A 25,060-nucleotide genomic window follows, 5' to 3' on the forward strand; every position below is an offset into this window, starting at 1 on the left:
TATACTTGGTAGTTCTGGGAAAAAGGGATGAGGTTGCGTAGGGCGAAGTGTTGGCAATTTGTGAAAGGAAATGGCATCTAAGGGCTGAACAGCCTTGTTACTTGTTAGTGATACTGGTAGGTGGAAATGCAGATTCTTTGCAATTTATTTTAGCAAACATTTTGGTCAGTGGGTTGTCTTCTTGTGAACACATTTCGTCCGCGGTCTTCCAAACAAAGCGCGATATCGCTCGTGTAGTTTTCGCGCCACAGCCAAAAGTGTACACAATGAAGTAGCGTTGTAGTTCATCAAAGAAATCATGATCCCGGTCCAGTCGTGCAATCGACACTTGTTTAGTCCCTGGGGAGACACGTGCATTATAATTTCGTTCGGATAGCAGACACGGAATCAAAACGAATCCCTTGTAGTGCGTCAGCAGTGCGGTGAACACGCGCGGAAAAATGCGGAGTTCGCACGAAGGTATGATCCGAATTGCCTTAATTAAGGCGGCTACACTGGGTGACTTACTTTAGTGTGTCACTCCCGAAGGGACATCGTGTTTCGGTTACACGTCGGAATAGCGCTGACGAGGGGATGTAACCCCGTAACTCAAATCAAATGAGACTGCACTTTGCAATTGTTTCTGTGACAAGATCTACGTTTTTGTGTAAACATTAATATTTGATGATCCACAACAGGGAAGTATTTTTAATACCTAACATCGATCGTGTGAGCTGCTTATCTGCTAATGCTGCTGCGTGCAAGTTGCTTTCCTTGCAAGGCATGGAATTAAACCCTGAAAATCCCTAAAAACACTCGTTAAAATTTGTATAGGGTTTTATTTGGGCGAGTAGTGAGTGTTCAGGGCTTTTGGCTCCGTTCCGGGTTTCCCAGTTTTCAGTATATGCTGCTTTCAAAAGCAGGATGATCTTTGTTTGTGAGGATGTTCTTCGATCGACACTCAAAAATTTCTAACCTTAAATTTGTTAAAAATTAAATTTAGTCTGATATAAACACGGAGCAACTTCAGAATACCCGGCCACTTCATTTACACGTGTCAGTGTGCTTTGAAGAACCAGGTATATAACAATAGTTGCTACACTATCTAGTGTCCAATTTATTTATCCAGGTGAGACGAAATTGTATTAAAATACAATGTATATAGAGGGGCCAGCTTGATTAATACATTTTAGATCGATCCATAAAATCCATATTTTAAAATAATAAAAAGAAAAATCAGATTTTTTTATAACAAATGCTTAAGATGAGGTAAGGGTTGTTTTACCAGTAGAATGAGTACGATATGTTGCCATTTACTAGTCATGTCTGAATTATTTGTTATCAGAATGATAGGTGTATAACTGGGTCGTGGAGGGAGCTTAAATCGGGATTTTTTGGTGTAATTCGTCAGTGTAAGTTCAAGACCAGGGAGCTTAGTTGTTTATTGCTACATTACATGTATAAGATCTCAAGTAACTTAAAATACCTTGTAGTGATGAAATAAATCAAGGAAAAAAACACGACCTCAGATGGGAAAATGTCCAATATAGGTATCTTTTCATTAATGAAAGAAAATTGATATTGTTGTAAGTTTGAAACTAAACATGAAACTAAATGTTACTATAAAAGATTTAAGTAAAACTCATTCAATACTGTGTACATTTTAATAGCTGGTATTTCAATAAGGTGTGTATCTCAGTCTGTTACCTTTTGAATGCTAATTTCTTTGTTATTGTCTCTAACCAGAGAACCAACCTAAATTTAAGATGGAAGATGATCGAACAAGAAGGTACATAACAAATCTTTAGGTTTTGATTGGTTAGATTGAAGGTTGCATCTGAGTGAACTAACTAAGGTAGACTGGTTTGATGTTAGATTCAAAACAAAACAGCATGATCAAACATCATTTTCCTGTCACTACCATGCATTTAGTATTTAATTCATGACAGGAGTATTCCTTGATGAAATTCATCATCATTTAAATTCCTCTACAAGCTCTTTTTAGCCTCTTTTTTTATATTGTTTACCAAACTTTATTGCCTCTGTTTTGGTATTATTATTGAGGGTTCAATATTTGTTGTTGCAGTATTATAATTTATATACACTTAATTGGATCAAGTATTAAGTAAATCTCATTTGCTAAATCACTGTTTATGTAATAAAATTTATATGCATCTATAGAGTGTAATATTATTTTAAAAAAAGGCTGAACTGAAAATTATTTTTCATGAAGTCATTGCTTCAGTGTTGATTAGAAGTGAATGCTCAATCAATTTTAATTTGATTAGCAGTATTCAGAACAGTGTGTACTAGACCCCAGAATTTAACCCATTCAAACGGTACTGTTTTTATTTATTTAGCAGTTTTTACACAGGACATTAGTGTAGCCTTGATTTATGGGTTCCAAAATTAGAATAAAACTAAGTATGTTAATTTACAATTTTAAGTGCCTGAAATCTATTTGTAATTGTATTTGATTAAATTTGGAAATACAGTTAACAATAAAGATTAGCGAAAAAACTGAGCAACGACGTTTCAGTGTCATCCTGGCACCATTTTCAAGTTAAAAAATATTTGTGCGAAAAGTAAACTAATTTATACCAATGGTAGAGGTGCGAAATTGAATAAATTAAGATTAAAATAGCTGTTCAATGTTCATGTTCATTCCAATGAGGTGTCAAACACTGGTAATGAGTTCAGTGTCTGTTCAAAGCCTAAACAAATACTTTTGCGCGAATGGAGTCTGACTGTGTGTTAAGGCTCGGTTTCTTCTTGCGAATCCACAACATTTCGTGGATCAAGCAATCGAACTTTCCCTGACATTTCTTTAGGATCTTAAAGTTGTTAGTCAGGTCACCAACTGTATCAACTCGGTGTTCATTTTGAAGGTGTTTTCCGATGGCGGTAAATCGGTGTTCCTCAATGCGCTTGTAAAGATGACGGCTAGTGTAACCGACGTATTCTGCATCACACAGATCACATATATAGTTATAAACAACGCACTGTTGATTGATCAAAGGTGGTTTTGGCTCTTGTACTTTGAGATCATCGCCAATTTTACGGCTTCTGAACACCGGCTGTAGTTTGTGATCAAGTTTATTACTCAAGTCCGAGAGATGTTTCTTTACTATGTCCGCTGATTTCTGGTCTTTAAAAGGCAGGACAATGCGGTAGATATTCTCTGTTGGAGGCGTCGATCTTGTGTCTGGTGACATCACTGAATTAACGAAACGGGTGATGGTGGAGTTCACAAGAGAATCTGAGTACTTGAGGTTAGAAAAGATCAGTTTAAGGCGTTCGCATTCTGTTGAGAATAGTTCCCATGTTGAGGACAAGCGGTAAGCACGGTTTAACATGGTTTTAACTAAAGATCTTTTATAGCGGTTGTCGACATGACTTTGGTGGTGTAAGAGGAGACCAGTGTTTGTGGGTTTACTACTCCTGTACCTTTATCTGGTTTCGTGATTACGATGTCATCTCTTCGTTTTAGTTGCTCAATAGCTCTTTGTAGCGCTTTCGGTGGTTTGGGGGCTTTGCACTCGATGTAGTTAAGCGCGATCGATCGAAGGGTCGCCGCAGCTAATTCCTTCTTATCATCGGATAATGAAGGCTCCAGTTGCCAGAAGGCTTTCTCGAAGCTAGCTTGAATGTCCATTGAAGAGATGCGTTGCGGCAAGGAAAACTTCAAACCTCGACACAGAACAAGCTTCTGGAAGAATGAAAGCTTGTAGGAGGAAATGTTCTGGATATGTTTGTCCACATCGTGATCTTTGTTTAGCAGCTTCATGATTTTGTTGATATGGCCACTCATCATTTTCTCATAGTGCTTTTTGCGGAGGTTAACCATCGTTCTCAGGATGCACATGTATTGGAGCGATGAACAATTCCGGCGTATTTCAACGTAGATTCCGTTAAGTTCCTTCTTCAGTGTCGCATTTTGCTTTACTTTTGCCCTTAGTTCTTCTGCGATGACATTAGTTGAAAATTGCTCGGAAGCCTTTATAAAGGTACAGGAGTAGTTGTTATGGATAAGGCAGAATATGTTCGCCTTTTGAGTGAATCTTCCATCAACGATACAGCTAAATTTACTGCCATAAGTTCGGAGAGACCCAAGACGCGTGGGCGACCGCTCAAAAACTACCACCCTTTACTGCAGAAAGAGAAACACCTTGAATCTGTCGTGCGCAAAATTCTCCCAAAACAGATTGCCAACTCAGTTTGCCCGAAAGGATCATGACTCGCCCATCTTTATGGTCTGCCAAAGACTCATAAAGAAAAACTGGCGATGAGGCCCATTCTATCCGCCACAAGTACTTACAACTTTGCCCTCGCGAGATGGCTCGATGATAAACTGAAGCCCCTGACGATCAACAGCTACACAATATCTGACACATTTTCCTTCGCTGATGAGATTCGCAATCTGAGCCTCAACGAATCTGACATCCTAGTATCTTATGATGTCTCTTCGCTATTTACGAACGTCCCACTACAAGAAACCATCGAGATCCTTGCTGATAGAGCTTTTGTTGACAACTGGTTCAACAAAACACACCATCTAAACATCAGCAAAGCTGATCTAATTGAACTGTTGTCAGTAGCAACAAAGGACCAGCTATTTCAATTTAACGGTCAACTCTACCAACAAATTGATGGAGTAGCGATGGGCTCTCCCTTGGGTCCCCTAATGGCCAATACTTTTCTTTGTTCTATCGAGGAAAAGCTACAAAACGAGAACAAGTTGCCAGACTTCTACAGACGCTACGTGGATGATACACTAGCCACAATGAAAGACATACCAACCACAGAAGCCTTTCTGAAGACTTTGAACAACTGTCATCCATCCATATCCTTCACCATGGAGATCGCATCTAACGGTAAGCTACCATTTGTCGGCATTGAAATATGCAAGAAGGGCTGCAAGCTGGTAACAAGTGTTTACCGTAAACCCACAAACACTGGTCTCCTCTTACACCACCAAAGTCATGTCGACAACCGCTATAAAAGATCTTTAGTTAAAACCATGTTAAACCGTGCTTACCGCTTGTCCTCAACATGGGAACTATTCTCAACAGAATGCGAACGCCTTAAACTGATCTTTTCTAACCTCAAGTACTCAGATTCTCTTGTGAACTCCACCATCACCCGTTTCGTTAATTCAGTGATGTCACCAGACACAAGATCGACGCCTCCAACAGAGAATATCTACCGCATTGTCCTGCCTTTTAAAGACCAGAAATCAGCGGACATAGTAAAGAAACATCTCTCGGACTTGAGTAATAAACTTGATCACAAACTACAGCCGGTGTTCAGAAGCCGTAAAATTGGCGATGATCTCAAAGTACAAGAGCCAAAACCACCTTTGATCAATCAACAGTACGTTGTTTATAACTATATATGTGATCTGTGTGATGCAGAATACGTCGGTTACACTAGCCGTCATCTTTACAAGCGCATTGAGGAACACCGATTTACCGCCATCGGAAAACACCTTCAAAATGAACACCGAGTTGATACAGTTGGTGACCTGACTAACAACTTTAAGATCCTAAAGAAATGTCAGGGAAAGTTCGATTGCTTGATCCACGAAATGTTGTGGATTCGCAAGAAGAAACCGAGCCTTAACACACAGTCAGACTCCATTCGCGCAAAAGTATTTGTTTAGGCTTTGAACAGACACTGAACTCATTACCAGTGTTTGACACCTCATTGGAATGAACATGAACATTGAACAGCTATTTTAATCTTAATTTATTCAATTTCGCACCTCTACCATTGGTATAAATTAGTTTACTTTTCGCACAAATATTTTTTAACTTGAAAATGGTGCCAGGATGACACCGAAACGTCGTTGCTCAGTTTTTTCGCTAATCTTTATTGTTAATTGTATTTGAGTATTGTTTATTTCTGTACTTGATGACATGAAATACAACATTGTTAACAATCATTAGTGCAGTGAAATAAACAGGCATTCATAGGGGCAAAACATACTTAAACAACTAAAATTAGCATCTGGGATGTTTTCTCCAGTTGGAGTGGAGGTTCATCTGCTTCCACAGTATCATTTCAAAATCAAATGGCAGAGAGAAATGGGACAATGGTTAAAGTACAATTTTTGGTGAGTACAAGTAAATGGTACTAAACTTAACAAAACTTGAAGATCATTATTAATAAATAGTTTGTTCATTTTGGCCAATAAAAATGTCAATACACTTACAATGTAGTCTGGGATATTGTATTGACTAGGTTGTTAACTTAAGACTGTTCTAACTAACAATCATGTTTATTAACTTAGTATGAAACAACATAGATTGATCCTCAAGTAAGGTGAAGCCTGTGTCAGGTCAGTGGCACATCCTGGCTTCTTGAGCATAAAGCATAAAGCAATTACGAGCATTTCTTCTCCCCTCTGTATGGGATACTAGTTCATTACAGGGTACCCCAGCCCCCAGCATTAGATTTGCCAGTACCCATTAACACTGTATACACCTGCGTGTCGCAAGGTACTGTGAGACATTCAACAGAACAAGCCAGTCAGGTCTCAAATCCAGATTGCTCAATCTCCAAGTCCAGTCCACTAACCAGTATTAGGGTGACTGATCTACAACCCTCAGTGAAAAAATTATACCATTGACATTATTGAGTAATGCAAGTTTAAAGTTCCTTAGACTTGATTAGTCTGTACTTTATGGCACAAAAATTAAATGCATATAGAATTCAATCCTGAACAACAAACAATCAGGAAAACTTCACAGTCAGTACCCTTTCCTTAACTGGATGTGCAAATATTTTACGTCATCGCTATGCAATTCAATGGATTGTAGTCGCATGACACAATAATCTTTCTGAAGTCTTGGTTTGACCTGAATGGAAAGAAGCACTTTGAGAGTGAAGTCCTTGTCCATGAAGACAACACAAAAATTCAGGCCAGGCCTCAAACCCAGATCACTTCATCCAGAGTCAAGCACATTAACTTTCAGGGGACTGTGCTTCCCAATAATCCTTTCATTGTCATCATCATCTTCACTGTTGTCATCTTCGTCATCATCGTCACCACCACCATCATCATCATTAACATCATCAATCATCGTTAACTCCATAGTCGTCGTCATCAACATCATATTTTATCATCAGTCCTCAATGTTAAAAGTCGTCATTACACCATGGGATACATACAAAATTAATATGACCTCAGTTCAAGATTCTGTAAATAATGACCTTGATTTAATTTTTCATGTAGCTACAACATCTTCCACATCTTGTGAAAGAGTTAACCTGGGAACTACAGAATGAATTTTCTAAGTCCCTTAATCCTCAGAAAGAGTCTGGGAATGATTGGCGCATAGTAGCTTCACGGCTTCAGTTCTCAAGCATTATTCCTCATCTGGAACAGAAGTCTAATCCAACTATTGAACTGTTAAGAGAATGCACTGTTACCACTTGTAAAGAGCTGCTGGAGATTCTTGTGGATGTCAGGAGATCTGATGTTCTGGATGACATCATGAAATTTATAAACAATGGAAGCACAAGCTATGCAGGGCTTCTGGGTGCCAAGCTTTCCAAAGAAGAGAGCCTTGATGGTGATAGCAGTTCTAAATTGTCATGGCCCTTGCAAGATTCGGGAAATTGCAGGTATTCTAAGTAAATTATAATTATTATCATTAATATGTTTTGAGGGTTTAAGTCAAAATACTCATTACAATACATTCTGCCCAAGGGTGAATGACTGGATTCATTCAATAATCTGCTTCTCAAACAATGAGTTGAAACATCAAAAGCAGAATCAATACAATGCCTCATTTTCTATGGGATACATGTATTGCACCAGAACATTACAAAACTTGCTTTCAGTAGCTTATTTTTAAAGTAGCTTATTTTTGGAAGTATTCCTTCTAGTATAGCAACATGAGATTGTAATACTGGCACTCATAAAATAAAAATTGAAACTGTTAAATCTCTAAGCTTCTGGGAATGTCTTAATGTACATTAGCTCATTAAATTTAGTTTAATTTTATAGTTCCATGGCTGACAGCAGCATGTCAAAGTTAAAGTTAGGGCCACAAGAATCAGAAGAAAATGGTAAGTGTAATTATTTGTGCCTGGTCTGGGTGAAGGGTCACAGGTTTTATGGGTAGTTACTTAATAAGTAGCATTAGACTATGTATATCAAGAGCAGTCTTGGTTCAATCCCTAACTTATGCCAGTTATTGTGTTCTTGCACAGCACAGTTTATTGAGGCTCTCTATGGGGTTAACCATTAGCTGCAAAACAGGCCAAACATTTATCTGTTAGGTGTAAAAATTGCCAAATTTTAACCCTTAGTAGCATTGGCTGTAAAATGGGCCAAAATGTAGCTGTGACAGTGTAGGTGTAAAAATTGTGAAATTTTAACCATTAAGGTATTAACCAGAAATAAAAAAAGTTAGCCACAAAAGTGTTACTGTCTGTAACTGTATTGTGTCTTTTTTGTGGCTAGTGTAATACATGTGCAAAATGCAGCTTAACACTAGCAGGGTCCGAAATTAACTTTTTTCGGCAGGCGCCAACTAGCGACTGAAATTTCTTTTTCAATCGCCAAATGGCGACTGAAATTTCTTTTTCAATCGCCAAATGGAAAAATGTGGTCGCCAAAAAGTGTCAATGAAATTTTTCTTTTGCAGCGAAACACAAACCAAAATTTTTGGTCGCCATGGGCCTGCTGGCAAAATAATTGCCATCGATGTAATCAGGAATCAAACCAGCGCTGAAATCATCTTTTGACCACTTTGACAGATCTACATTTCCACCTAACCCCTGAGAATATCTAAATCTTCATCTAATTTCTTCGCAGATGTTCTGTCTCCACCTTGTAATAAATTACCGAAAGATTTCAGAACATCTTTGGAGACCACATCGCCTGGATAAATATTCATGGTGAAAGAACGCACATGGCCTCTTGCGCCCGCTAATACGTATGTTATCGGAAACTGCTGAAAAAACATGGCAGCGAAGCTTTGTACTGATCGTCGTTGTGAGACGTTGTGGTAGATTTATAATAACAGGAAAATCGGTTTTATACTTCAAAAGCAGCAGAAAGGTAAAAAGGAAGTGACCAATTGGCCGGCGGCTATGAATTTTATTTTAATCGATTTGGCTGAAAATCAAAGTTATTGTTTGTGTAATTATCGTGACATGAAATAGTTAATCGCCTGCTGGTGACCAGTTGTGAAATTCTGGTTGCCAGTGCAAAATTTTTAGTCACATTGGCGACCAGGAAAGCGCAATTTCGGACCCTGACTAGTCTTTTATTCTCATATTAAATAACTTTTCCCATCTGGGAATGGTTCTAAGACCTGACATATGTTTTACGGAAATCAAAAGAAATTTTGAACTTTTTTTAACAGTGAAAATTAATTTGTAACATATCAATAAAAATGGTTGGTGTACAGTAGTAGTTTTTTTTTTTCAAGATTTCTGTTATAATTAATAATAATAAGTTAACCATTAGTAGTAAAAAAAAGCTTAACTGTTAGCCGTAAAAGCCACAACCCCATTGAAACCCTCTTCATTCTCAGTCTCTCTCTCCCCTTGGCACTTTAATGAGCATGGATCAGTTGCAAAACTCATGCATATGCTGTTGGACCATTATTACATGTACGTAATGTAAATTGAATTAAAAAACAACAACAGCTTTATTCGCTCTTGACAATGACAATTAATTTATAGATTGTTTTCACGTGATGTCCTCATGCACTTTCTAAAATCCAGTTTAAGTAAAGAGCCACCAAAGTTTTTATCCTCACCCGGCATAAGAGGGGGTATATTTATATCTGTTTAGAATTTTACAGCTCAATAGCATGCTTTGTTTGGAAACCAGTGAGAACATTTTGAATTTCAGGGTTATGGAGGTTTGTGACACAATGCTATGATCGAGTTGAAAAATTGAAAAACATAATTTATCTCATGATTTAGAGCCTTTTTAGAAGTTAGAGCATTATGAAAAGTGCTGTTTGTTCAGTACTGATAATCAGTCGCCTAGATAGCCAAAGTAAGTTCCAGATATTTACACTATTTTCCGGCCACCATATTTGTGTACCATGGATGTACATGCCAACATGGCGTTTTGATACTGGGCTCTGTAAATTTCTGCGAAAGATTTTAACGAATATCAGAAGTTTGGAGAAATGCACAGGCCTACATGTACAAAAGTCAGAGAAGTGTCTTATTTAGTTATCGTCTATAAGATCACAATTTCTTAGCTTTTTCCACTGGATGGTTTTCGATTTATTTTTTTATTGTGTGACAGTGAAAACGATCTATAGTTATGATAATCTGTAATTGAGTTATTTTTTTGTAAAAAAAATACCTCTTAGTCGGCGTGTCGGGTATGTTATGGACGGGTCAATGGGTGAGTGAGTGAGTGAGTGAGTGAGTGAGTGAGTGAGTGAGTGAGTGAGTGAGAGATGTATGTATGTCACACCAACCAGATTGATCTACTATGAACAGCCAATCAAATTTCTTGTTGTAAAGGTAAATGGTACGTGAGAAACACAAGGTATGTATAAACACAAGGACTTTGGTAATTGAAAAATAAAGAGTGATGTGTATGTTGCCGGTTTGTGAGTTTTAGTCTGGTTTGGAGGGGAGTGTGACAGTAACATACGTACATTGGATTGTTTTAGAGTGCATAATTTTCAGTGTAATGGTGGCTAGTTATGAACGAGATGAGTCTTGAGTTTTGAAGCAGTTCATGAGTAGTAGGCAAATGGCACGAGATATTTTTATTTTTAATTACAAAGGGTAACTTGATACTTTTGTTTTTCACAAGGAGTTAATTCAATTAGAGGTCACGAATCGTCGGTTCTAGTTCTTAGGACATGTTTTAGAGGAGACGAGACAATTTAGATTTGAAGCAGTTCTAACGTTTACAATAGTAAGTGCAGGTAACGATTGTTTTGTTCTTATTGCATGCAAATATAACGAGATATTTTTATTTTTTAGTTACAATGGGTAATTTGACACTCTTGTTTTTCACAAGGTAGTAAATTCAATTAGAGCTGACGAATCGTCACCATTTGTTCCCACGAGATGTTTGCTATTTTTAGTTACAAATGGTAACTCGACACTTTTGTTTTCATATGGGAGTAAAATTCAATTAGAGCTTACAAGTTATCGGCTATTGTTCCCAGGATATTAAACAAAAGAGAAGCTTTCATTTCTAGAGCGTTTTTACGTCTCTGCAGTAGCAGTTTAATATTTTTATTTGATGGGCATTTTATGACATTCTTTTCAGTCCGATATTTTTAAAGGTAAAAAGTATGAAAACTGTTCAAATGTTCTTTGAAGACTGTGTGGCACCAAGTTAAAGTGCAATTTAATTAAATCAGACTTTCAACGTGTCAGAGAGGTTTTTTCTCTTTCTTTCAATTTTCGGTGAAGTAGTGTTGTTGCGTTGTGTTGTGTAAAAAGGGTAAACTTACGACTCGTATAAAATGCAAAAAGTTCTCTTAACTTGAGTATTTTTGAGCAAAAATTCCTCTTGGGGGCTGGAAGGGCTCCCGAGGGGGTACTCCCAGAAAAATTGGTTGGGGGTGTGCGGCCTGCTTCCCAAAACCCTTACCCTATTTATGACCAAAATCTGCGATATTCCTTACCCTATTTATGACCTGACCAAAAATTCGAAACCCTATTTACCACCTGACCCTCAAATCAAAACCCTGTTTCAGACCTGCGTTATAATTAGCTCCCTAGTTCAAACCAATGTTAAATTACCGTAAACATATAAATTTGTGAAGGGCTTTTGTTGATTTTCTTTTCGATAATGATGAAAAAGTGGCTTCTTCTTAAAGCATACCCATATCAAGGCTAGAGTGCAAAAACCATACCCTATTTATGACCAAAATGACCAAAATCAGCGAAAATCGATACCCTATTTATGACCAAAACCGCTGAAAAACCATACCCTTCCGGGCCGCACAGACCTATATAGCCCATATAAGGAAGTCCCCCCCCCCCCCCCCCCCGAGGGAAAGGCTACATGATCGGTGAGTGAGGGAGTTATGCATGTGTGCGTGTCACACCAATCACAGTGTGGGTTGTATCAAGTAACGAATAAAATTGCCTGTTAGAAAATAAGATGGTATCTACATTAATCTGGAGATGTGTCAGATTACTGTAGTTTGTTCAGTCAAACATTTTATGGCTTACTATTTAGTAATCTTACCATTACCGATGTAACATCGTATGTACATCATAAACTCCCAGTTTCTTTCTTGCTGTACATCGCAACCAAAAAAACTTGTCAAATCAACCAAATCAGTACTGTAAACAGTTCCATGAATGCTCCTATCTCCGAGACTTATAGTTCACAAAAAAATAACTCTTGCACGCCTTGCGTGCCTATGTTTTATTTATTGTTATAAAGTACAGTCACTGTGTAAAAATCAATATGCCTACCTATATTAATGCATTAAGCAAGTTTTGCTGATAAGAAAAATAATTTCATGTGTTAACTTTTCAGTTCATGATTTCATGATTCATGATTTTGTTTATGTAAACTAGGGGAGAATTTTTTCTCTGATGAATCCGAGAAGTTCTGGCTAAACATTGCTGGGGAGTATGAGCGGAAGGTACGTAGTATACACATAATGTACAAAAGAAACATTGAACATGTGTCCGTAAATTTTGATTAAGTGATTTGTTTGACTGCAACGCTCTACTGAAGGTGTTTTATTAAAGCATCCTTCGGGGAGAATGAAAAAGTCATTTGGTGACAGATCCTTCAGTGTGGCTGCGCCCACTCTGTGGAACGCTCTTCCTGTTAGCCTCCGCATGATCAAATGTATTTCCACTTTTAAGTCAAATCTTAAAACTTATCTTTTTAAATTAGCTTTTAATATTTCTTAAATATGTATATATAAATAAATGATGTAGTGTTTTTTTTATTATTATTATTTTTAAATTTTATTGTAGATTTTTAATACTTGTATAGTTTTAGGTTATTTATTGTTGTAATGTGCTTTTGATCACCTGGTATGTTAAAAAGCGCACTATAAATCAATAAATTATTATTATTACTATGCAGCTGTACTTGTCTTACTGTGATTATCAGTTGAGTAAGGCAGGATGAAATGTTGGTGACCAGGTTTTAATGTGAGAAGTTGCATTGTTGTCACAGACAACTTTCTCTGTTTCCAGTGGACAATTGTCGGCCTTTGACGTCATTTGCAGCAAAGTGGACAAAATGTCAGGTGATGATATTGTTACCAATGGAAATGAGGAAAGTTGCCTGTGGCAACACCGTGATTTTATGTCCAACACCTGGTCATCAAAGCTCTGCCGTGTCGTACTCAACTGATACTGTAGTATGACATGACACCCAGAGTCTTGGTTAAAATCAGTTCTCTGTATTGCACAATGATCATGCAACAAATTTACCATGTTCAAAAGAAAGCCAAAACTTCATTTCTTTTAAATTAGCAAGGGAAAAGAAGGTTTAAGTGGACAAAAACTTGGCTTAAAATTCAATGCCCATCTGGTTGCAAATTGGCTTGAACTCCGACTTTACTGAACCATTACTAATATTTTTTTTTACATTTTTAGAGCTGGAAAAATTTTGTGCAAGCTGCCAAAGACTGTTGTCCAAAGGAGATGCAACAGGGAAATGTGGAGAAGTTTCTCTGTAAAGTGTGCAATATTGATTATGGTAACAGTTTATTATGAATGTATGAGTAATGGATGGCTTGACTAGGCATAATTCCAATTTTTAAGCCTGATATGTCAGGTAGCTATCATTATTTTACAATGAAAAGGTCCAAAAAGGCAGCAAAAACTGACCACTGCTCACTCTCCTACCATCTTGTGCTCTCAGTTAAGCTAAAAAAAGTTACCTTAAGTTTATAAGTTTCCAGTCATTTGCAGGTTTATGCATTTCAAATTTTGATGGATCCATAGACCCTTTTCATAAACGGCTGCCAATTATAAATTCTTTGTAAGTATTAAAATTAGCCTGACTAACCTCATTTTTGAGTTGATAATTCAAAAGAATTTTTACTCCCAAACGAGTTTAGTGAGGCTAATTTAAATGCAAACAAAAGAATTTTAAATTGGCAGCCATTTATGAAAAGGGTCTATTCCCTTTTGAGATCTATCCTCTCTGCTTTACTGAACAGTTTTGAGCATTTTTTTTTCTTTTTACTAAAAAATATATCCCTATGCTCTAATTTCAACATTATGGATGAACAGATTTTCTTTTTTAGGGCAAACTTATAACTTTAAGTGCACTTCCATCTAAGAATGGGTTAACTGGTAGTTAATTTTTTTTTTTTTTTTTGGTAAAACGAATCTACTTGTTATTTGAAATATTTCTGCACAAAAAGTTTTGGATTGGGTTAGATCCTCGATTTTCTGTGTCCCGACGAAATCTCGAAGATAGCTCCAAAAAAACGCCATTTTGTTTCTGCATAGGAGCCAAGTGGCCCATCAGGCCAGCACTTATCTCCAGTTAGCGACAAGGAGTATTTCTATTCCCCATGCCCCTGGATGGGATGCTAGTCCACAACATGATTACCCCCCAGCATTACAAATTTGTTGATACCTGTTTAGACACCTGGGTGGAGAGAGGTACTGTGAGAGTAAAGTGAGGAATTGAATCAGACCACTTGATCCATAGTTGAGCACACTAACCATTAGGCCACTGCACCCCCACCCAACCCAGGAAACTGAAAAACCAGGGAAACCTTGCAAAATATTGCTGGCTAACCTGGACCAGCGTCTTAGCCGGTGGAAGTAGTTGGCTTATGCTTTAGCAACTGGGTTAATCTATTTTATTGTGGATTGAGGCTTGAGTGCAACTCCAGGTCAGGGGTAACAGGACACTGTCTGCAGCATTTTTCAGCAATTAATCGTTGATAAATAAATGTGGGACACTCTTTTTCAGTCGACACCATTAAAATGACATCAAACAGCTGACTGACCCCAATTTTTATAAGCTGGTTATTAAATCAGCATGTCAAGATTCTGCAAGACGAAGTGCTGAAAAATGCTGAAAACTGTAGTGGGCCGGCCACTTATGAAGCTTTTAAGTTTCACCACTTCACCTCCAAGATGTCTCCATGTGGGCAGAGTATTGTCTAAATGATAATTGTGTTTGAATCTGTCTTAGAGCAGTTTTCATTGGAGTGTCAAAAAGTAAATGGTTTTGCAATTACTACGCTACGCGATTGGTTTAAAAAACTTGCGCCACTTTGTCGTCCAATCAGAAGTAAAACCAAAACCAATCGCTACTCGTTCGCACGCATTTCCCTGCGCTTTGCATCAGCTACATGTAATTACTTCGAGTTTTGATTGGTTCACTGGATTGTCTGTGTCCTTCAAGATTGGCGAGAGTGATTACTTTGGTTTTGGTTTTACGACACTCAATTGAAAACCGCTCTAAGCCAGTATAAGTCATTTACTCACCTTACAAAAAGTGGGTTACATGTTTTTCTTTTTTCTTTGCTCGTGATTGAAAGCCAATGACAGCCATGTCAGATTGGACCAGTTTCTGCAACTGGTGGCTCTGTTTGGACCTTTCAAGACAGGACCTGATGGATGCCTTCAAAAGGTGTGCATTTAATATCCTAGCAACCCTTTGTAAGTGTGTTTAATTAGGAAGTTAACTAAATGTGTTAATCATAATTCACAAAATTCTTGGTGAACATCATCGGCCAACTTAGTTTTTCTTGTAATGCTGTTAGCAAAATGTTTTCGCATTTGGACCCCTCTCGCCATTTTCAGGCAAATGTACACCTTATCTTCAGGCCAGCCACTGGCTCCACTTGGTGGAGAGGATGGGGAGTAGAGGTAGGGGAGGGGACGGGGTCTGAACTTCTCAACTCCCTTGCCTTTCCATTATTTTTTACTCTAGGCGGAAAAAATGTTTGGCTGTTTACCGTTCAAATACACTTAGGGTAATCCCTTTTTTTCTCCTCGTTCATACAAATGTTATAAATCGTGAATCATGGTACCTTTCTGAAAACCTGGCTGCATTTTGAGATTGCAAGAAATTGAGAAACTTCAAACAGATAATGTAGTCCTCAATGAGGGTGGGTGACCTTGCTGACCACTAACTTTCAACTGACACAGTTTTGGCTCCATTTCTTTGTCTTCTTTTTAGATGTACAACTTGATGAAGAAGTCTATTTCAATGCGAGATGGTGCTAAAGAAAGGTAATGGAATTCTCCAATTTGTGCTAATGCCTTTTCAAATCACTTTTAAAATTGTTCCTTCTTTGCAAGTAAAAGTTTTGTTTCTTTATCTCGTTACCAGTTGGTTCGCAGGTCACATGAATGAAACCGAGGCTGCAAATCGCCTTGGCGACCAGTCCCCTGGACATTTCCTCATTCGCATCAGTTCCTCTAGAGCTCACGAGGGCGTATTTGTTTTGGCAGTCAAAACTCGCGATAATGGTGTCGTCCAGATTCAAATTGAGGTCAGTAGAGTTCGTACTTTTCCATTTTTGCACCATTTTTACGAAGAAAACTTGATGTAAACTCAAATTTAAGTCGAGTAAAAGCTACAAAGATCACCAATGGATAGAAATATCTGGCCGTGGAAGAAAAGTCAGTCAGTATAAAGATTAGCGCAGGGTTGGGACAATAAATTCTAACAAGGTGGCCGTTTGGGGAGGTTCGATAGCAGTTTTATGAGTAAAGATGAGGGAAGTGGTCGTAATTTACGAGTCCACTCATGGAAGACCCACCCGATTAAGGGACAGGGTTGTACTAAACATCACCACTTAACAAAATTTATCGGTGGGAAATTTAGTGAAGGGACATCAACGCTTTGTTTGCATGAAGTGTTCATTGCTCTAAAACAACGCAGAGATTCGAATTTTGTTTCTTAGTTTTTGCCCCCTGCAGAGTGAAGGCTATTAAGCCCTGAGCAAGACATCATGTTTAACGGTGCACTGATCGGGGTACCTAAAGACACGATCATCTTTTCTGTGACCTTAACAACAAGTCAAAATCTTTTCGTTGGGTTGTTAGTATTTTAACTCTGGTCTTCATTATGTTCTAATTATAGAGAGATTTAGATGACGGTGCTCTAGTGCTAGCCGAAAGGAAATTTGAAGATCTCATGTCAGTCGTTGATGCTCTAAGACGAGATGTTCTTCTGGAAAACTGCCGACAGCTACTGATTAACCCGTGTCCAGGCCTTCCGCTGAATGCAATTTTCAGTGGTTACATGGAGGCGACCGCTAGACGAGGAGGTCGTGGCCGCGGAAGGACTCGTAGGTGATTTAGCGCCAGTTTCAAATGAGTCGTTGATGGACACGGGAAACTCAACAGCAATTTTACATTTTAAGGTTACGGATGTCTTAAGGTTATTTAATAGCGTAGCTTGAAGAATTGCTATATTCTTGGACTAGTTTAGCAAACAGCGAAGAGACTACTTCACAAGTAACATTTTAAGAAGATTGTGATCGAACTTTTAACCAGGTACGAAAAGACTTCTTAAAGAGAATGCGTGACAGAATGCGGGTGGTGCGGACAGACTCGTACCCAGTCGCTAACTACGTGTTTTGGGGAGAGAAGACTGGATACTAGGGTGGATTAAGAAGCGCAGGGTGTCATGGGATAACTCCCCGCGCGCTCTACTCGGTCCAGACTGCTTTCTCTTTGAAACAATCCAATCTGGCCCGTAAATAGCGACTGGGTGCGAGTCTGGTGCGGACGCGTAGTTTCCTTGGCGCCAAATAACTTCGCAATAATTTTATTTGGCGCTTGGAGTGCTATTTTGTTTTGGGAGCTGAAAGAAGGGAAACAGGCCGTTTATTAAGGAGAATGCTGTGCTAATTTCTGACATCTAATACTCATGTGTACAACGAAAGAGAGATCTCTTATTTGAAGGAATTGTGCTGTTGCATGGAAATGACAGTCGAGATAATTTTCCTTTATCAAAAGTATGATGTGAATTGGTCAAAAGAAAGATAAACCACGGACGGATGATCCCAGTGTATTCGGATGACGACGTAATTGAAAAAGGAATAGTTAGGCTTCCGTACGGGGAGGGGGGTGGCTGCTTACTGGAATAGGGGCACTTATTAACAAAACCACGCGCTTATAGGAAGGAAGGCGCTAAATCGAATCCTAACGGTAACTGACAAATATTGTGAGCTTTGTAGGAGGGCCGGACGGGAGAATATTTGCCTCTGTTAGTTATCGCTGTATATTTCTATGAGCTTTGCTCTAAAGCAAGTAGTTAATTATCCTTCGATAGATATTGCTTGATACTTGGTCGAGTTACGTAAAATCAGAAGATATTCGCCTATGGGGCCCGTTTCTCGAAGGTCCCGAAAACTTTTCGCACCCGAAAAGCCGTAGCAAAATCTCAAACCCTTTCACTACCCAGCTGTTTTATTCATATATTCTTAATACGAACAGGGGTTCTCGTCATACAAGAAGTTTCAGGCGTATACACCTCTCTGTCTTTAAATACCCATTAACTAAGCATGGCTTTTCGGGCCCGAAAAGATTCCGGGGCTTTCGAGAAACGGGCCCAAGGACAATTGTTGTACTGACTAAACACATCGTCACTAAAGCGCAGTTTTCATTGCTCTCCAAAATCGGTTGATTGAGTCTCCTTGAGCTCTCTTCCAAATATGAAAAACGCATAGCGTTACAAGGACTTCCTGACCATATGAATATCTTGACAGTTTGTTGAATAATCACGACAACGAAGGATATACGAGCTTATTTTCAGGTAATTGTTCGCTACTGAAACGTTGCTGCAACAAACCCACGGGATATTTCGGGTTTTTTGATGGTTTTCTAGCACCTGCGTTCACACTTGTAAAGAATGAGCTTAACGAGAATGCTCCCGTAAAGAAATGGAAAACCTTTGCATTAAGTCTAGAAATATATAAATAAATGAAGTTGTTGTCTTCTTATTAAAACGCTGCAATATACAGTGGAACCTGGAGTTAACGAATCTCTATATAACGAAGTCCTCGGTACAACGAACGATATTCCTCGCCCCAGTAATAGTAAAATATATGGAAAAGAACCTCGATACGACGAAACTTGGTTATAGCCAACATAGTTTGCCAGTCCCTTGGCCCTTCGCTACATCGAGGTTCTACTGTAGATCATTATATGTTATTCGGATGTGACTAGTCGGGCTTGGGAAATTCGAAATAGGATGAGTGATGAGTGGTAAAGCTATGGAAAAAGGAAGGAAGGTTGTAGTTGGAATCTGTTAATCCAGAAGAACATCCATACCCCGCTACCTCTTCCCAAACCCCCAACCCCACCCCTCCCCCCCCCCCCCCCCCGCCCCACCACAAACACGCCATGGGGTAGGTATGGATATTTCCTGGAACCATACAATAATTTAGTTGCTAGAGGTTCCGGTTTTAATAATTTAACTAATAGCCTATGTTCGTTTATGTAAATTTTCATCTCTCAGTGGACAATGGTGCAATTTGAGAGTTTTTAAAATTAGTCACTTAACGTGACTATGTAATGATTTTTGTGGAAATCGAAAATTATAAATAATTAGTCATTTCTGCAAATTTAGAATAAAATTACTTCAATTTGGTTGTTTTTACTCTTAGTGAGAGGTTACAAGACTCCCTCCCACTATGCCCCGGGGAGAAAATAGAAAACGGCGCTTTCACTCTGAAAACGTATAAAATGTTTTTCGTCCACACTACGCCAGAGAAATTTAAAATCGCAACATCACCGGTTTTTTAGGAGAGAAAAACTCGGGCAGAGAAAGTACATGATTATCGTGACACCGTCGATTTTCAAAAGCTCCGTTTTCAGAATGTTTTCCACCGGTTTGAAGAGCATTTTTGAAAAGCTCCGTTTTGTGACGGGGTAGTATCGATGGTAGACGTAACCGTAGAAATAAAACTGCGTTTTTTCATTTTTGCGGCATAGTGTGGACGGGTCCCAATAAATATACATGAGTTCTACTCTTGAAAGACAGTATTGGTAAAAGTATGTGATATTTAAAAGAGGTGGATTAAATTAATTCAGCCACCCAGACATTTTGAAGCCCACATCGATCCTCACCTACCAGTACATCAAGTGGCTGATGAAACATGCCCGGGGGTGCTCCCTGTAATGGTCTCTGCGGGGAGGCTCCGCCTGAAAGGGCTACCTTTTTCAGGCCTCAGGGATATGGAAGGGTAGGGATTTCACAAGTTGAGGTGTATGAAAGGGTCGGGAAATCTGTCATTTAGGTATATTAGAGGGTCTTTAATAAAATATTCGAACAGCCACACCTTATGGCTTTGTATCAAAAGCACTACAAGTGAGCAGTTACAGCAGTTATAATACAGTGTACGTAAGTAGGTACGTGAAGGGGCTACCTTTTTCCAATGAAAGGTTTACGAAAGGGGTACCTTTTGGTTAAAATAGTATATAACCTCGGGGCGGACCCTCCTCGTATAAAACTATGTTGAGTACCCCTAAACCCCTCCCCCACAGTAAACATTACCTTAGTAGGCCTCAGAGTGGCCTGGACCAGTCAAACTAGTTAAAATCCCAGTTCACCATCAAACGTTCCTGTTCAAAATTTTACGTTTTGAATCTCATCCCCTCAGATTTTCCATTGACCTCCCTTGAGGTGGATAAGGTTGTTTTCTGGCACCACAATTCACTTTTTGGTAAATTACTCAGATAAGACATGTCTCGGCAAAATGTTAATCTGATTGAAATGCAACGTAGAGATTTGCAACTCCAAAATGAAGAACTACGCGTAAAAACTACAATTAATTTTAAACCCTCTGACATCCCCAAACAAAAAGATTGAATTCTCTACGCATTTTAGCCATTTAGCAAACACTTAATGGTAGCAAACCTCTTTTTGGGTGTGAGATTGAAACCTCAGTCTATCTCAGAAGAATAAAAACTACAATATACCAACAGCGAACTTTATATCACTCACGCCTTTGTTCCACTTCTGACGTCATCACCTTTGACCAAAATTGCCATCACTTCTACTCAAATTCTGCCGGAGGAAAAGATCTTTCCAATGATGCCCAGATCAGAGTGATTGGGTCAACTGAGCTTGAAATATGCACGAAAATGCTCCGAAGTTGGAGTGAAAAACTCGGGGCAAAATTTTCCTCAACTACACCTGGCTACTTCGTGGTAAGAATTTTCCGTCTCGATGATGCTTTCTCTGAAATTCTTGAACTAGAAGCAAGCCCAGAAGACGGTCAGTAACTGCAGCAAAAAGATAAGATAAGGAGAAAAAGCAAAAGGAAAAAAAAAAAACCGAAAAGCCCAAAGACGTAGGTCACTTTCTCGTAATTTTGATTTCTGCGCATGCCCGAGCAAAACTGTTTTACAAAGCAATGCTAGTGGAAAGAAAAGGATGTTGTCATGTTGCAAATGCTTTTTGAGTAGATTGGAGCTATTTTGGCTCATAACCAGGCTGAAAATGTCCCAAATGTCCAAAATGATTTTTTTTTTCCAGGTGTCAATAGGTTAATTATGTAAATATTATTTAATCTGTCTGATTTGAAATCTTTTTATGAAAGGGAACACATTTAGTATCCTCTCCAAAAAGGATAACATTCATGTTATCCGTGAAAAAAGTTCTTGAAGCTGATGTACAAGGCAACACTGTCTCCAGCCAGGGTATTAAATCATCAGAGAGAGAGCGGTGAAAATCAGAGGTCTAACAGCGTAAAAAAAAGAGGGAAAAAAAATGCTAACTTAAATTAAGCGATACTTTGGCTTTACCCTTTCAATACCGATTACAGTGCAAGAAGAAATTTCGGTAACTTAGTATTTCCCTGTTCATACATTATACAACAGAGATTTAGTTTGACTCTACCAGAGCAAACACAAAAAAACTTTCTTAAATTTTCTTATGGCTTCCCTGCATTCTGACCACTTCTCATTGATTTAAAGCTTTTAGAAGACAGAGAAAGATTTAGAGCTTTCTTTGGCAATAAGACTCCGATAAAATCATCAATTTGGTCTGTCATCTTGGATGATGTGGTATCCTCCATGAATGAGATCATTGCATGGTCAATGAATTTCATTTTGTCAATTTTTGATGCTCTGTTCTGCATCCACATCCGCGAAAGCATGTGGCGCGATCGCTCAGCTGTTTTGATTAGGATGTGGCGTTTACTAATGAGAGAGTCTGGTTTCATTAAACAAATTTAAACGCCTTCTCTACCATAATTTTTAAACACGGCATTCATGGAAACCAGGATTTTTCTTAAATTAAGTGGCATATTAATGAAAGTTAATATAATGTAAGGATTTGGATTTTTAGTCATTATTATGTAATTTTATTTTACCTGATGTTTTTACCGTGTATAAATAATGATTAAAGATTAAAGAAAAACACTTCGGAAAAACAAGCCAAATACAAGCCGAGGAAAAGCGAAAGTATTCCTTTCAGCCTTCATGGCAGTCGAAGAGGCCTGGACTTTGTGTCCACCGACTGCTGCGACTATCGACATGATGTACTGGGAGACAGCTGGTCACTTAAAGAACAAAAAAGTAAACTTTCCGATTACATGCTGTTCACTCCCCACATAGAGGTTACTGGGTTGAAACCAGTAGCCATAAAAACTCCAACAAATTTTCATATTTTTCTAAGATTGCAGATTTTGATAGTTTGGAGGACACAGCGAGGAACAAACTAGCACTGAAAACCAATCAACTATGTCCTACGAAAACTAACATCTGCACAAGTAAGTGGCAATTTTGTTTTTATTCAACCCTCTTACTGTCGAGAAAAACTAACGTCCTAATTTATCCGAAATGTTTTTCAAATAAATGTATAAATGAAATATCAGTCAGATAGGAAAATTATATTTAAAACTTGAGAGTGAAAGACGAGATTTGTATGAGCACAAGAAAACGATACTCTGTAATATGTAGTCTGGAGTTTGTTTATGAGACATTTATACAACATTGCAAAACAAATCACAACCTCTATACTTGGAATAATACACGAATGTCAGCAAATGTTATTTATTAACACCAGACATAAGTTTACCATCGAGGGAAAGCCCCTAATTTTATGCTTGCCTGGCGACATTGTTTCAAAGCAATTTTAATTGTACTACTTCCTTTTGATGTCCTAATTTCACTGGCCTTCTTTAAATATTCATCTGGAACTTTAATTACCTCCCGGAATCAAAAATATTGACAATCTTTATTTTGACCAAAGTTACTTTTCGTATCTTAAAATGTAAAATCCAACAAGCCTTTTTAAGTTGCCAAGACTTGCTCTCGCCATTTTCATAATTATCTTTCCTTTGGAGATCAAACTTTCTATTTACTTAAGATTGCATTCGGTAATTAAACTCACTTAAAAATAGCTAGCTACGGTCCGCTGGTTAAATATGTTGTGAACAATTTCTTGCCGTTAGGGCTTTGATTCTTCTTTGAAACTGTCATATGATTATTGTTTTTCTTGCGACGTCAATAAAGGTCACGTGACTACACAGGAGTTAACTGAAGTATGAAGAGCGAGTCACTCTAATAATATTGCTTCATTAACACTTTTACTTTCCTCTGATCTGACGTTGAAGCTTTCAGATTCACAGGTGTTTGGCGAAAAACGAAAAGGGAGAAGTGGCGATTTCTTTGTGGTGCTGATTTGAGCTGAAAAACCAGAAGGTAGAAACTCTGTCATTTGCTTACCAATTTGGCAACAACTTTGCATTTTTCAAGAATGCATGTCTGAATAAACGGTCGCTCGTTTGCACTTTGTTTCAAGCACTTTAAAAGTCTAAGAATGAATCTATTTCTCCAAAGTGTGATTTAAGAAGCGACAATGTTCACTGGATTTGTCGTTAAAGACTTTAATAGTTTTAAGAAACAACGGGAGAGCAAATCAGCAAGACCAATTAAACAGTTATACGACATCAGAGTCTGCTCCAGGTATTTTGCACATTTGTTGTTCAGAGGCAATTTAATCCTCCTACTTGCTTTCGCGCTCTCAAGTCTCACTGGCTATCGTAAGATACTTATTTTGGCCTTGATCGTCGCCCTTCGGCATGAAAACAGTCAATCTATCAGCTCAGCAGAGATTGCACATCCTATAATCATTTTGTTTAAAGATTAAACTTTCTCGTTTTTCAGCCTGCACAGGTAATGAAACTCAGTTTAACACAATGATTGATTGCCGACTGTTCAATGTTCTGTGATCAAACTCCAATCATTTTTGCGTAGTTTTGACAAGCTTTCCATCTAGAGCTTTCGGTTTCGAAGCTCTCTGTTCATTGGCATTTTCAGTAAAACCAATATGGTCGCTTCACTACATGGGAAACACTGTTAAAACTGGTAAAGTTTTCGAATCCGCTCATGTGCTTGATGAAGACGAAGAAAGAAAATGCAATTTGAGTAGAAACTTTGACAGGAAACAACTTAATCATTTAATTTATTTGCAACCTTAACTTTGCATTTCAATACCTGAACACGAATGGAATTTCCTTCTTCTGATGCCTGCTTGGAAGACTTAAGGCATGCTAGGGATAAAAAACTCCAACAAGGTGATACGTTTAGATAGCTATATTCATCGCCACTTTTCATTTATTCCTACGATTGCAGACTTTCATCGTTTGGAGAACACAGAGAGGAACGAACTAGCACCGAAAACTAATCAACTGGTTCCTGCGGAAATTAACGTCTGTTGAAGTAAGTAGTAAATTTTGTATTCTTTTTAACCCTCTTACTGTCAAGGAAAACTAACATCTAATTTTTCCAAAATATCTCTCAAATAAATGCAATAAATGTAATATCAGGTAAATAGAAAAGTTATATTTTAAGCTTGTGAGTGAAAGGGTATTAAATAATTTAGCATCACATGACTGATGGTTTTTTATGAGCACAAAAAACGAAATTCTTATGCGATTAATCCTCAGTTCGTTTACGAGACATTTACACAACATCACAAAATAGATCACAGCTATTTGAAATAACACACAAATTTCACTTAGAGTTATTTTGCAGACACTAGACAGTAATCTTCTAACAAGGGAAAGCCCCTGACTTTATGCTTACCTGGCAACTTTGTTTCAAACGAATTTTAATACTTCTCTGTTTTGATGTTTTAACTTCACTGGCCTTCTTTGAATAT

The 25,060-nt window shown here is 38.1% G+C and overlaps 1 protein-coding gene and 1 long non-coding RNA gene across 3 annotated transcripts in view; one reads left to right on the plus strand and one right to left on the minus strand.

Annotated features, from left to right (window-relative positions):
* Positions 1 to 19,546, plus strand: LOC110044497 (uncharacterized). 2 transcript variants are annotated; one of them, XM_089296546.1, is made up of 12 exons: positions 1 to 116; positions 983 to 1,058; positions 1,726 to 1,768; positions 6,007 to 6,094; positions 7,217 to 7,608; positions 7,994 to 8,055; positions 12,517 to 12,584; positions 13,558 to 13,660; positions 15,468 to 15,559; positions 16,112 to 16,164; positions 16,265 to 16,427; positions 17,021 to 19,546. In XM_089296546.1, the coding sequence occupies exons 3-12, from the start codon at positions 1,746 to 1,748 to the stop codon at positions 17,234 to 17,236; spliced, it is 1,260 nt and encodes a 419-aa protein (XP_089152672.1). In that variant the 5' UTR covers positions 1 to 116; positions 983 to 1,058; positions 1,726 to 1,745; the 3' UTR covers positions 17,237 to 19,546. The 2 variants fall into 2 exon arrangements, with proteins under 2 accessions (XP_089152672.1, XP_089152671.1); XM_089296545.1 differs by lacking the exon at positions 983 to 1,058.
* Positions 12,125 to 25,060, minus strand: part of LOC149107146 (uncharacterized) — a 24,067-nt gene continuing 11,131 nt past the window's right edge. Inside the window, exon 2 of the long non-coding RNA XR_016209327.1 lies at positions 12,125 to 12,252. This is a non-coding gene — a long non-coding RNA (uncharacterized LOC149107146). The remainder of the gene's footprint in view (positions 12,253 to 25,060) is intronic.

Source organism: Orbicella faveolata, unplaced genomic scaffold (assembly GCF_042242905.1).
Source record: "Orbicella faveolata isolate gen_17 unplaced genomic scaffold, um_ofav_v1 contig_27, whole genome shotgun sequence".
Lineage (NCBI taxonomy): Eukaryota > Metazoa > Cnidaria > Anthozoa > Scleractinia > Merulinidae > Orbicella > Orbicella faveolata.